Genomic DNA, 13,599 nt, shown 5'->3' on the forward strand with positions numbered 1-13,599 from the left:
ATGCTGTGAAAGTGCTGCACTCAATATGCCAGCAGATTTGGAAAACTCAGCAGTGGCCAGGACTGGAAAAGGTCAGTTTTCATTCCAATCCCAAAGAAAGGCAATGCCAAAGAATGCTCAAACTACCACGTAATTGGACTCATGTCACACGCTAGCAAAGTAATGGTCAACATTCTCCAAGTCAGGCTTCAACAGTACATGAACCATGAACTTCCAGATGTTCAAGCTGGGTTTAGAAAAGGCAGAGGAACCAGAGATCAAATTTCCAACATCTGTTGGATCATCGAAAAAGCAAGAGAGTTCCAGAAAAACGTCTACTTCTGCTTTATTGACTATGCCAAAGCCTTTGACTGTGTGGATCACAATAAACTGTGGAAAATTCTTCAAGAGATTGGAATACCAGACCACCTTACCTGCCTCCTGAGAAATCTGTATGCAGGTCAAGAAGCAACAGTTAGAACTGGACATGGAACAACAGACTAGTTCCAAATTTGGAAAGGAGTATGTCAAAGCTGTATATTGTCACCCTGCTTATTTAACTATATGCAGAGTACGTCATGAGAAATGCTGGACTGGATGAGCACATTGGAATCAAGACTGCCAGGAGAAATATCAATAATATCAATAACCTCAGATATGCAGACCACACTTATGGCAGAAAGTGAGAGTCTCTTGATGAAAGTGCAAGAGGAGAGTGAAAAAGTTGGCTTAAAACATTCAGAAAACTAAGATCATGGCATCTGGTCCCACCACTTTATGGCAAACAGATGGGAAAACAGCAACAGACTTTATTTTTGGGGGCTCCAAAATCACTACAGATGGTGACTGCAGCCATGAAATTAAAAGACGCTTGCTCCTTGGAAAAAAAGCTATGGCCAACCTAGACAACACATTAAAAAGCAGAGACATTACCTTGCCAACAAAGGTCCGTCTAGTCAAAGCTATGGTTTTTCCGTAGTCAAGTATGGATGTGAGAGTTGGACTGTAAAGAAAGATGAGCACTGAAGAATTGATGCTTTTGAACTGTGGTGTTGGAGAAGACTCTTAAGAGTCCCTTGGACTGCAAGCAGATCCATCCAGTTCATCCTAAAGGAAATCAGTCCTGAATATTCATTGGAAGGACTGATGCTGAAACGCCAATACTTTGGCCACCTGATGAGAAGAACTGACTCATTTGCAAAGACCCTGATGCTAGGAAAGATTGAAGGTGAGAGGAGAAGGGGACAACAGAGGATGAGATGGTTGGATGGCATCACCTTCTTGATGGACATGAGTTTGAGCAGACTCAGGGAGTTGGTGATGGACAGGGAAGCCTGGCATGCTGCAGTCCATAGGGTCACAAAGAATCGGACACAACTGAGCAACTGAACTGAACTAACCAAGGAGGTGAAAGACATGTATGATGAAAACTATTAGGTTAGCTAAAAAGCACATTTGAGTTTTTCCATAATGTGTTACCAAAAAAACCAAACAAACTTTTTGGCCAACCCAGTGCAAAACACCGCTGAAAGAAGTTATAGACATAAATAGGGAGGGGGGATCGGGATGGGGAACACATGTAAATCCATGGCTGATTCATGTCAGTGTATGGCAAAAACCACTACAATATTGTAAAGTAATTAGCCTCCAACTAATAAATGAAAAAAAAGTTATAGACATAAATAAATGGAAACACATCCCATGATCATGGATCAGAAGACTTAATATTGTTAAAATATCAGTAGCACCCAAAGAAATCTATAGATTCTAGCAATCCCTAAAATCTCAAGAACCTTTATGCAGAAATAGAAAAGCCCTATAACTCATGGGATCTCAAGGAACCCCAAACAGTCAAAACAACTTTGAAAAAGAACAAAACTATAGGACTCAGACATCCTAGGTTCAAAACCTACTGCAAAGTTATAGTAATCAAGCCAGTATTGACATAAAAAAGAGAGACATATAGATCAAAGGAATAGAATAGAAAGCCCAGAAATAAACCCTTGAATATATAAGCAGATGATTTATGACAAGGGTGCCAAGGTCATTCATTGGGGAATGGACAGTCTTTTCAACAAATGGTGCTAGGAAAGCTGGATATCCACATACAAAAGGATGAAGTTTGACCCTTACCTGTCACTGTATACAAAAATTTAACTCAAAATGGATCAAGGACCTAAATATAAGACCTAAAAAATTCTTATAAAAACATAGGACAAAAGCTTCAAGACACTGAATTTGGCAATAATTTCTTAGACATGTCACCAAAGGCACAGGCAACAAAAGAAAATATAGACAAATTGGACTTCATGAAAATTAAAAGCAATGCAGAGGACAAGGTTCGATCCCTCATCTGGGAACTAAGATCCCACATGTCACGGAGCAGCTAAGCCCATGTGTCATGACAACTAGAACCCATGCACCGAACTACTGAGCCCAAAAGCCACAACTAAGACCCAATGCAACCGAAAAACAAACATTTAAGCAAAAGAGACACTATCAACAGAGTGAAAAAGCAACCAACAGAATGGGAGAAAATACTTCCAAATCAGTCTGATGAGGGATTAATACCTAGAATATATAGAACTCCTAAAACACCACACACACAAAACCTGATTCAAAATGGGCAAAGGACTTGAATAGACATTTCTCCAAAAGAGATATGTAAATGGCCAATAAGCACATGAAAAGATACTTAACATCACTAATCTTTAGGGAAATAGCAAATCAAAATTACAATGAGATAGCCACTTTATACCCATTAGGATGGCTACTGTCAAAAAAGCAAAAAGTTGGACTTCCTTGGTGGTCCAGTAGTTGAGAATTCACCTACCAACACAGCGGACACAGTTGGATCCCTAGTCTGGGAAGATTCCACATGCTGCGGAGCAACGAAGCCTGTGCACCACAGCTGCTGAGCCCAACCACTACGAGAGAAGCCACGGCAACAGAAGGCCACACACAACCAGGGAAAACCCACAGACAGCGACGCAGACCCAGCGCAGCCAAAAATACATAAATAGTTTTTTTAAAGCAAAAAAAGTGTTGGGTAAGGATAGAGAGAAATTGGAACCCTTGTGCACTATTTATTGGTGGGATTGTAAAATGTTAAAGCCACTGTGGAAAACAGTAATGTAGGCTCCTCAAAAACTTAAAAATGGAATTACCGTATGACTCTGAGTCCACTTTAGGTATGTATCCAAAAGAATTAAAGGCCGAGTCTTAAAGAGGTGTTTGTAAATCCATGTTCACAGTAGCATCATTCACAACAGTTAAAATATGAAAGCCTCCCAAGTGTCCATCAACCAATGACTGGATAAACCAAACATGCCTATACATACAATGGAACATTATTAAGGCCTAGAAAGGAAGGAAATTGTGCAGTATGCCACAACATGGATGATCCCTGAGGGCATTATGCTAACTGATCATAAGCCAGTCACAAAAAGATAAATACTGTTATGATTCCACTTACATTAGGTAGAGTAGTCAAGATCACAAAGAGAGACAAAAGGTATAATGACAGTTGTCAGGGGTTGGGGAGAATGAGGAGTCGCTGTTGAATAGCTGTAGGGTTTCAGACTTACAAGATAAGAGATGGGACTGATGGTGCTGATGGCTGCACAGCAATGGGAGTGTCCAGGACCACTGAACTGTACACTTAAAATGTGAAGATAAGTTTTTTGTTATGTGTATTTTAACTCAGTAAGAAAAAAGAAATCAGTATCAACAAGAGAATATATAAACCTGAGGTATAATTCATGTAATAGAATGGAAGTGAATAAACTTTAGGTCACCACAGATGAATCTTACAGTGCTGATGAAAAAAGACATAAAAGAACATACACAGAATGACTATTTACCTAAAGTTCAAAAGCAGACAAATTTTACTGTATAAAGAGGTATACATGGAATGGTAAGATTCAAAGCGAAAACAGTCCAGATGAATAGACAAAAGATGACCTCTAGCGGTTCCCAGTCTTAGCACTACCTCAAAAATCACCTGGGATGGGGCAGCTTGGCAAGAATACCAGAGCGTGTAGCCATTCCCTTCTCTAGGGAATCTTCCTGACCCAGGGAGGGATTCGACCCAGGAAGGGATTCAACCCAGGTCTCCTGCATTGCAGGTGGATTCTTTACTGTCATAGCCACTAGGGAAGCCCTTCAAAAATCTACCCACATCTATGTTCTACACCCTTAAGTTCACGATTTCATCATGTCTAAGGTGCTGGCCCTGGCTCAGCTGGTAAAGAATCTGCCTGCAATGCGGGAGACCTGGGTTCGATCCCTGGGTTGGGACGAGCCCCTGGAGACAGGAAAGGCTACCCACTCCAGTATTCCGGCCTAGAGAGTTCCATGGACTGTAGTCCACGGGGTCGAAAGAGTCCGACATGACTAAGCGACTTTCACTTTCTCTTCATGATGCCGTCTCTAGGCATCCAGTTACACATCTCCAGGTGCTTCTTTTTTTCTGGGAGTGTGGGGCACAGCAAACCCTGGAGCCTGTAGAATCTTAGTTCCCTGACCAGGGATTGAATCTGTGCCCTCAGCAGTGAAAACGCAGAGTCCTAACCACTGGACCACCAGGGAGTTCCCTCCAGGTGTTTCTAATGGGGGGACAAAGTTGAAGATGCCACCTGCTCTAAGGTGGAGCAAGAGGGCTGTGAACGGGAGGGGCAAAGGTGAGGCCTCTGGGTGCTGGCAGTGGTTTTCCTTGCCCTGTGGGGAGTTTCACAGGTGTTGGCTTTATAATTTTCCACTCTACTGTTATTTTATACCCTTATCCATAGGTCAGCTCTTCTCTTTCTCCACAGCATACACATAGGTGTTCCAGGGCCCACAGCTCACAGTTCTTACTTGGAGTTGCTTATCTACAAAGTACTCCACACGGCAGGGCCGGTCCAAAGTGGTTGTGTCCTTGTGGCCAAGCTGTCCATATTTACCTAAAGTGAAATGAGCCCCTTTGCCATCCTCTGCTGGGCCCTGTGACTTCTCCCCTCCAGGAAGGAGGAGCCCATTGACTGAAGCGCTGGGCTTAGGCCACCACCCTGCTGGTGTCTGCTCTGTGAGTTCAGACCAGCACCACAGAGCCGGGCAAATCATCCAGGCTCCCCACTCCCAAGCTCAGATGCTCAGAGATTTTCATTCTACCTTTTTCTCTTCCCGGGGCCAGACCAAAAGAGGTCTCAGAAATGCTAGCGAAATATTCCATTGGGACACATACTTTTTCAGAAAGGTAAATAGGAAATACTGATACTTCCTATTTCTCTGAGCTCTGCCCCTCTGAGTGTGCCTAGATCTGTTCCAGAGAAGGGAAAAGACGGCTTTTCACTCCAGCGGTCGTGCTGAGACCCCTGCTTCCACTCCTCTTCACAGCTGTTGTCACCTGCCCTCTACCCGCAGGTCTTTTCCTCCCCTTTGTTTAAGCATCACAAAAGCAAACCCTTTACTTACCCCAGCCCCAGGTGTAGAGCTCCCCCGTTCCTGCAACCGAAAGGACAGTAAAGGGGCTGTTGCCATGCTCTCTGACAGGGCATGCGAAAAGCTCAGCCTGCCACAACCCACAGCCAGCTCACTGTGGTCGTCGTCTGATTTGATTGGCGGAGCAACACATACTCTCTCCCTTTTTAACAACAGTCTAGTCACATATCAGGAAGATCCCGTGGAGAAGGGCATGGCAACCCCCTCCTCTGTCCAGAGAATCCCATGGACAGAGGAGCCTGGCAGGCTACATAGAGTCTCAGAGTTGCAAAGACTCGGACACAGCTGAAGCGACTTAGCGCACGGCATGCACACACACTAGTCATGTCTGGGGTGGTAAAGGATCCAGACTGAAAAAGTTCACCTTCCTATATGCCCAATGGCTGTGACTCATAGCTACTGAGTTTGGAGTCTCAGGAGCAGGGGTGGGCAGATCCTCATCTGATGCAAGGCTGGCAAACACTAGCCTCCCTCCGGAAGGAAGAACCTTCAGGGCCTGACAGGCTGGGTAGCCTCTGTGAAAGGCCCGAGGGAGTGAGGCTGCTAGCCTTTTAAGTGACCACACCCTTTCCTGCAGCCGCCAGCTGGGCGGAGGGGGCTTCCTGCTCCGTCCTGAACCAGCCCACCTGGCCCCACTCACTTGTCAGCACTGCCGTGTGCCGGGATCCGCAGCTGACCTTGACTGCCTCTGAGCCCGGGCTGAGGTCCAGTAAAGCTGGGAAGGGCTGGACTGCTATGAAGGGGGCAGGGGCTCCATCCTCACCCGTAGAGACTCTCTTTACTTCAGAACCATCTTCATCCAGTCCTGAGGCTTCAGAGAAGCAGTAAGAGTTATGATAATGATGGTGAACACTCACTGAGACCTGATCTACACCTCGATCGTAAAAAATAATTAAAATAATAAGCATCATTCATACAATAGCTGAAGCCTCTACTCTAGCTCCAAAGCTGTCGCTTCCAACCCCGAATTCCCTGGGAAGTGCTGGAGCTGACAGGCTTGTGGGGCGTGCCGTGCTCCCTCTCATGAGGGGCTCAGAGTCCTTCGGTGTGTCCTGGGGTCCCAAGGATGTCACATACCCCTTCTGAGCCCTGTAGCTCTCGAGCCAGCCTATGGCCAGGAGGCAGGAATGACAGAATGTGTGGAAATCAACAACTGACTCTCACCAACAGACTTGTGTTTGCCAAGGAGGAGGGGGTGGGGGAGGGATGGATTGGGAGTTTGGAGTTAGCAGATGCAAACTATTATACATAGAATGGAAAAAACAATAAGGTCCTAATCTATAGCACAGGGAACTATACTCAGTATCCTGCGGTAAACCGTAATAGAAAAAATATAAAAAAGAATGTGTGTGTAGGTATAACTGAATCATGTGGCCATACAGCACAAGGTAACACAACATTGCAAATCAACTGTACTTCAATAAAATAAATTTTTAACAAAATTGACCCTCACCTCCTGCAGTTGTCTTTCCATCTTCTGCCAGGCTCTTGGTGGGCAGGGCCAGCTGCCCCGATTCATTCCAGCCCCAGATATAAATATCTCCTGTCTCTGTCTCAGAGAGAATAGGGTCCCATTAAACAGACTCAGATCACCCCTGCATCCCTCCACACTCCCTGTAGGAGTGTGGCTCCTGAAAGACAACTCTTACCTGCCCCACCCAAGTCAGCGTTCCAGATTAAGCACCTCCCCCAGGGCCCAGCAGCTTTCTTGTCTCAGCAGGGCCTTTCCCCCTTATGTGCATTCGGTCACCCTATTCTTAAAGGACACCTCTTGTTAGGCTTTCCTCTCCAGGGTCACTTTTCCCTTTTGTTGTTAAATCCCAGCCACCACCCCCAACATGCAGTTTGGAAATGAGTCCCTGGAAGTTTCCGAGTGTCTTCTTTTCACATCCACTGAGCCCAGGCTCCTTTCTTCAGCCCTACCCATCACTGGTCCTGAAGACCTTTTTTAAAAAATGTGTTTGTTTGTTTTTTTACACTGACACAGCATTGATTTAATTGACACAGCATGAAAGTTTTTGTATAAGTTTCATATTTACAACATTACATATATTTTGACTTCTGTATGCACTACAGTTTATCACCAAAAGGTCGGTTTCCGTCTGTCGCCATACAGTTGACCCTCTTGACCCATTACACCCTCCCCCATCCCTGAAGGCCTCTAGAAGCTCTCAACATTGCTTGCCTCCTCCCACAACACTATATAGGGTTGTTGGCTGGAGCAAGAGCCCTAACACTAAAAATTCACTAACAGTAGTAGCTGATTTTTATCAAATATTTAATCCGTGCCAGCACGGATATTAAGCACCATATCCCCACTCTACTCCAGAGAAACTTGAGTGGTGAGGTGTTCTGCCCAAGATCACCAGGGGCAGAGTGATGCTGATGTGAACCTGGGAGGTCTGGTTTGAAGCATCAGTGCTCCAACCACACTACACCGAGGCCTCAAACTCCTTTTGGACCTTAGTGTGAGACTTCCCTTTGTGCTCACTTTCTGGTCCTCTCGTCTCTCCTCCCGCCCAGTAGTTCTCAAGCCTGGCTGCCAACCCAGGCCCATTAGAATAGGAAGGGGAGAGTGCAGGCCTAAGTCATTTTTAAAGATCCCGAGTGAAACCATGCCCCACGGATTTAACAGAAGGTGATAACTACGGAGAAATTCTTAAACTTTCCTTGGAGAACAGATGAGGAACACACTATTAAAAACCCCTTTGCTTGTAAAGTGCCTTCTTTAAGTTCACTTTGGTTTTTCTGCTTTTTTCCCCCTTTAACTGTATACAGTTTCATACAACCCAGCTGTTTCACAGGAACTTGGAGTCAGCGCCTGCCCAGCAAAAGCAATCTGGAGACTCGATGGGACCACCGACCCTAAAACTGGGCTTGTGCACATGGCCAATGAATGACCTTCTAATGTCAGAGGGCTGGAAAACTCCACCCTTAGATCATGCTAATTGCCTCCCCCCCCTCCCCGCGCCCGCCCTGCTGCCTGGTGGTTTGTGGGATCTTAGTTCCCTGACCAGGGATTGAACCCAGGCTCCAGCAGTGAAAGCTCTGCATCCTAACCACTGGACTGCCAGGGAAGTCCCAAAGCGCCTCCACTTTGAAATCTGCAGAACCATGTTGACTCAGGTATGCCTGCTCAGAACACTGATTACCTCACCTTCTTCCCTACCTCCAATCACCTTTCTCCATGCCTAAGACCACCTGGCTTATGCCATAAATACCCCAAGCCCTTCAATGTGGCAGATCAGAGGCTTATTCTCCCATCTCCTCACTTGGCTGCCTTGTGAATAAACTCTTTCTTGGCTGTCAACCTTGGCATCTCAGCGTTTGGCTGGCTGTGCAGCCCGACCTTGTCAGTAACAATATAAGTAGCAGCCAGAGTGCCCAGATGCAGATCCTTGCAAAAATCATCTGCTCCCAGCCCTACCCCACAGCCTAGCTATCAGCTGCACCTGATCTCCTGCCAGAGGGGTGAACACAATCTCAACTGATGCTAATCCCATCCCGGGTGACCAGCCACGGCGCCACCTGAGCTCACACTGACCACCGTCCTCCTCCGGGTGGGCCTCCTGGTGCCCACTGTGTGCCACACATCACGGCCACCTGGGCAGCTGCTGCCTTTCTTCTCCATCCTTCTTGTCTCAGCTGCCCCTCACCCCTCCATTCTCCCTTGGGGAGTATTCCAAAATGACAGCCCTGGCTGGAGGCAGACGGATGGGAGGAGTAGTGAGACCAGAAGACGGGAAACAACTGCCAACAGCCCGGATTGTGAGGGTGGTCATGGGGGTGGGGGCTGAATCTGTAAGGCGTTTGGGAGTCAGGAATGACTGGGCTGATGGATGCGGGAGGAGCTTGGAAGGAGGCCTGGCTAGGCCACCCATCTAACTGGGGCGAGGAGGAGGAAGGTTTGGCATCTGGGAGACCCTGAGCTGGTTTTGTGAAAGCCCTAGGTCACTCACCACTCAGGCAGACAGAGTGCCAGCCGCCTGCGGCGACTTCAGCCATGGGTAGGCCCTGCAGCGCCTCCAACAGCCTGGGCTCCGGCTCGGCCTCCAGGGTCCCGTGGCCCAGCTGTCCATGCCTTAGCAAAGAAGATCCCAGTCAGCGATGCTCACACCAAGAGGTCTCCTCCCCATCCTTGCCCAAACACTCCCTCCTGGCCCCTGGATGCTGACCTCCCACTCCGAGGTCACATTTATCGCAGCCCCCCCCCCCCGCGCCCTCACCCCTGCAAAAGGCCAGCTGGCCCACCTGGCCAAGCCCCACTCACCTGCCCGCGCCCCAGGAGAACACCTGGCCCGCGGCGTCCAGCAGCAACGCGTGCTCGGCGCCCAGCTCCAGGCGACGTGCCCGCAGCGTGGGGGCCAGAGGCCGGTAAAAGGGTGGCCGCGGGCTCACGTAGGCGCGAGTGCAGGGCAGCAGCGGCAGCGGCCCCGCCTGGGTCTCATCACGGCTGGGTCCGCCTTCCGCCTCCTGCACGGCCTGGGACCAGAGGGGCTCTCCGCGCAGAGCCGAACCCGGCGCCCAGGCCTGCAGCTCCGCCCCGGCTCCCGGCCCCGCGCGCAGCAGCACCAGGAGCTCCTCCGACGCCCACGCGTCCGTGCATCCGCCCGCCGTGCCGCCCGCGGCGCCCGACAGCTGCACCCGGCCTCCACCTGCGGGGGGCGGAGAGCGGGCTGGGGACGGAGGAGGCGGCGTGCGCGCCGGGGGCCGGAGGCGGGGACGGAGAGGGGCGCTCACGGGTCACAAAGGCGGTGTAGCTCCAGCTCGCGCTCACGCGGCAGACGTCGAGGTTGCCGCCCGGCGTCCTCAGCGGCTCGGGGCTGTGTACCTGGCGCCCGAGCCCCGAGCCCAGCGCCTGCCCGAAGCCGCAGAAACCGAAGCCGAACCAGGTCCCGCGATGCTCCTCGTCCATGCCTCGCAGCGCCCTCGGCTGGCTGCGACCTGACTGGAGCGGCCGGCGAGACGGAAGGTTAGGGCAAGAACCCGGAGAGATTCTTCCTTGGGAGACACTGCAGCTGCCTTACGGGTAAAAGGGGAGGAAAGCCACCCTTCTAACCACAGAGGCACACGACGTGCATTCCACCCACGTTCGCTGAGCGGGCGTCCTACCAGACTTAGAACGATTCTCAGCTGTGTAAGTGGGGCCCTTTCCCTGTCCTCCCTTTTGACTCAAGCACATTCACTGTCCCGCAAAGTGGGCACGAGGTAGTTAAATAGCCTCTCCTTTAGGCATCGGACTAGGACTCTGAGTCCCTCCCACTCCAAATTCTCAATGTCAGACACATTATCCCATGTAATCCTGGGAACTAGAATTGTCTCCGTTTGACAGTGGAGACTCCCAGAGAAAGTGACCCTTACACAAGCTTAGGACCGAGAGGGGCAGAAGACTGAACTCAGGATCCATCATTTCCCACCAGTGAAAGGCAAAGACAATGCCCTGTAAGGGGCAGGACCACTTCCAGGGTTCACATGTTTGCCTCTGCAGCTAGCAACGCCTGTGTCCTTAGCCAATTTACTTGAGCTCTCTCAATCCAATTCAGTCTGTGCAGTTGTACAAGCTGGGCAGAAGTGGAGGGTGATGTCTGTACCTACCTTGTGGAATTGCTACGAACAGATACAAATAAAGGTTTCAAGAGCTGGCACACGGCATCGTAAGGACAGTGTCAGCTTATTAAATCCAGGACTTAAGAGTTGATAAAATTAAAAAAAGAAATGGTCACTGGGTTTTTAGGGACCTATGTAAACACAATTTCAACTGGACCTTGTCTACTCATTTATTCATCCCGCACGCATTTATTGATCCTTTTTGTCATTGTTCAGTCGATAAGTCATGTCCGACTCGGCGACCCTGTGGACCCCATGGACTGCATTAATCCCTTACTCTAAGTCAATAAGAAGCACCGCTGTCTGCTTTCAAGGCACTCGCGCATAAATGGGGAAACAGGCAGAGTCGAGTGACACGGTGATGCCACTTTCTGCGTACAGCATGTTCGGCTTAATCAGAATATCGTTGGCATTTTTAAGTCTTTGAAGCTAGATCCTGCAGTATCTCCCTGACCCAGGCCTGGGCTCCTACCCCTTCCGGGCCAATCCCAGCCCAAGGCCTCTGATCTTAATCTTGACCCTGTGTCCTCCACCCCCTCAGGCAGCTCGATCCAATGGGCCGTCTAGAGGGAGGAAAGGCCGGGAGGCAGGGCAGCGACCAGGAACCGGTCGACAGCCGGACCAGGACTCGGCTGGCAGCCAGGAAGTTAAAGTTTGAAGAGCCGCGCCCTAAGCCCATTGGCTTCGGAAGCCTCCACGGAGCCAATCGCCGGCGAGCGGCGTGACCTCCCCGGGCAGGGCGGGCGGCCGTGGACTTGCTTACCTGGGTTCGGGCAATTCTGGCCGCGGCCTGTTCAGTCCTAACTCGGTCGAACCGGTCCCGAGGCCTCCGCTAGGCCCAGGAGGCCCCGGGCGAGGAGTGGGCCAAACCTCCAGCGGGCGTGGCTCGAAACCGAGGTTGGACCAGATGGTCCCGCCCCCCGCAGACTCGCACGGGGCCGTGGAGCCCGTATTAAAAGCATCTGGGGGACATTCACAAAGAACTAAGGGGTCGGCTACGAGCGACCCCAGGGACGAGTGCTGCCTGTCCTTTTCAGTCTGGGGCGGCCGCAGCTCGCTCTTAACTCTCGTGGGTCTGCCCAACGTGCCGCAGTCGTACTAGGCTGGCGGCGGGCAGCTTTTACCATCCATTGGCTCTAGAGTCTGTCACTTACCTCCGTGAGCCAATGAGAGTCAAGCTGGGCTTGACCCGCAGAGCGGAAGCAGGCGCTCTGGGACCATCCGCCCAGCCAGGTGGGGGTACTTGCGGCGCCCAGCTCCAGCCCGGCTCAGCTACTGGGGTTCCCTTCAGCGTTTTCCCAACCCTAGATCCCGCGTTCTCCCTAACTGGAGACCAATGAGAACTCTCAATACAAAGGCAGAAGTATTGAAAGGCCTATTAGCTCAGATGACACCACCCTTATGGCAGAAAGCGAAAAAGAACTAAAGAGCCTCTTGATGGAAGTGAAAAAGGAGAGTGAAAAAGCTGGTTTAAAACTCAACATTCAAAAAAAAAAAAACAAAACTCAACATTCAGAAAACTAACATCATGGCATCCTGTCCCATCACTTCATGGCAAACAGATGGGGATGCAATGGAAACAGTGACAGACTACTTTTGGGGGCTCCAAAATCACTGCAGATGGTGACTGCAGCCATGAAATTAAAACACACTTGCTCCTTGGAAGAAAAGCTGTGACCAACCTAGACAGCATATTAAAAAGCAGAGGCATTAGTTTGCCAACAAAGGTCAGTCTAGTCCAAGCTACAGTTTTTCCAGTAGTCACATATGGATGTGAGCATTGGACTATAAAGAAAGCCGAGTGCCGAAGAATTGATGCTTTTGAACTGATGTGCTGAAGAAGACTCTTGAGACTTGGACTGCAAGGAGATCCAACCAGTTCATCCTAAAGGAGATCAGTCCTGAATATTCATTGGAAGGACTGATGCTGAAGCTGAAACTCCAATACTTTGGCCACGTGATGTGAAGAACTGACTCATTGGAAAAGACCCGGATGCTGGGAAAGATTGAAGGCAGGAGGAGGAGGAGATGACAGAGGATGAGATGGTTGGATGGCATCACTGTCTCAATGGACATGAGTTTGAGTAAACTCCGGGAGTTGGTGATGGACAGGGAGGCCTGGCATGATGAAGTCCGTGGGATCGCAAAGAGTCGGACATGACTGAGCAACTAAACTGAACGCATTTATATCCATGTGACTAAATACTGATTTGCTCCCCAATGTTTACCCTTTGACCTTCTAACAGGGATAAGCAACTCAGCAGACCTGGGGTAGGATTCCATTTGATTCCTTCCCTAGAGGTGGCTGTGCTGCTGTAAAGCTGCCCACACTACTCAATCATGCCTAGCTCCTGCTCCATAGTCTGGTCCACTGCCAGCCCTCCCTGCCGATGACAGAACACATACTTGAGTTCCACGCACTTTCTTTTTTTGTCCACGTTGGCACATGGGACCTTAGTTCTCCGACCAGGAACTGAACCTGCAGCCCCTGCCTTGCAAACACAGAGTCTTAACCACTGGACCACAATGAAA

At 49.6% G+C, this 13,599-nt stretch overlaps 1 protein-coding gene across 5 annotated transcripts in view; it reads right to left on the minus strand.

Moving 5' to 3' along the window:
- Window positions 1–12,488, minus strand: part of RCCD1 (RCC1 domain containing 1) — a 25,594-nt gene extending 13,106 nt beyond the window's left edge. For 2 of the 5 annotated variants that reach the window (XM_043921807.1, XM_043921806.1), the window contains exons 1-7: window positions 11,831–12,487; window positions 10,201–10,482; window positions 9,731–10,115; window positions 9,420–9,541; window positions 6,914–7,009; window positions 6,101–6,271; window positions 5,434–5,463 (exon numbers count right to left, since the gene is read on the minus strand). In XM_043921807.1, coding sequence (XP_043777742.1) covers window positions 5,434–5,463; window positions 6,101–6,271; window positions 6,914–7,009; window positions 9,420–9,541; window positions 9,731–10,115; window positions 10,201–10,375 — 979 coding nt within the window. In that variant the 5' untranslated portion in view covers window positions 10,376–10,482; window positions 11,831–12,487. Of the gene's footprint in view, window positions 1–3,843; window positions 5,279–5,433; window positions 5,464–6,100; window positions 6,272–6,913; window positions 7,010–9,419; window positions 9,542–9,730; window positions 10,116–10,200; window positions 10,483–11,830 lie in introns of those variants that run through there. The other 3 variants (XM_043921805.1, XM_043921803.1, XM_043921804.1) reach the window with 3 other exon arrangements.
- Between the last annotated feature and the right edge of the window lie 1,111 nt (window positions 12,489–13,599).

Source organism: Cervus elaphus, chromosome 13, assembly GCF_910594005.1.
Source record: "Cervus elaphus chromosome 13, mCerEla1.1, whole genome shotgun sequence".
In the NCBI taxonomy this organism is placed as follows: Eukaryota; Metazoa; Chordata; class Mammalia; order Artiodactyla; family Cervidae; genus Cervus; species Cervus elaphus.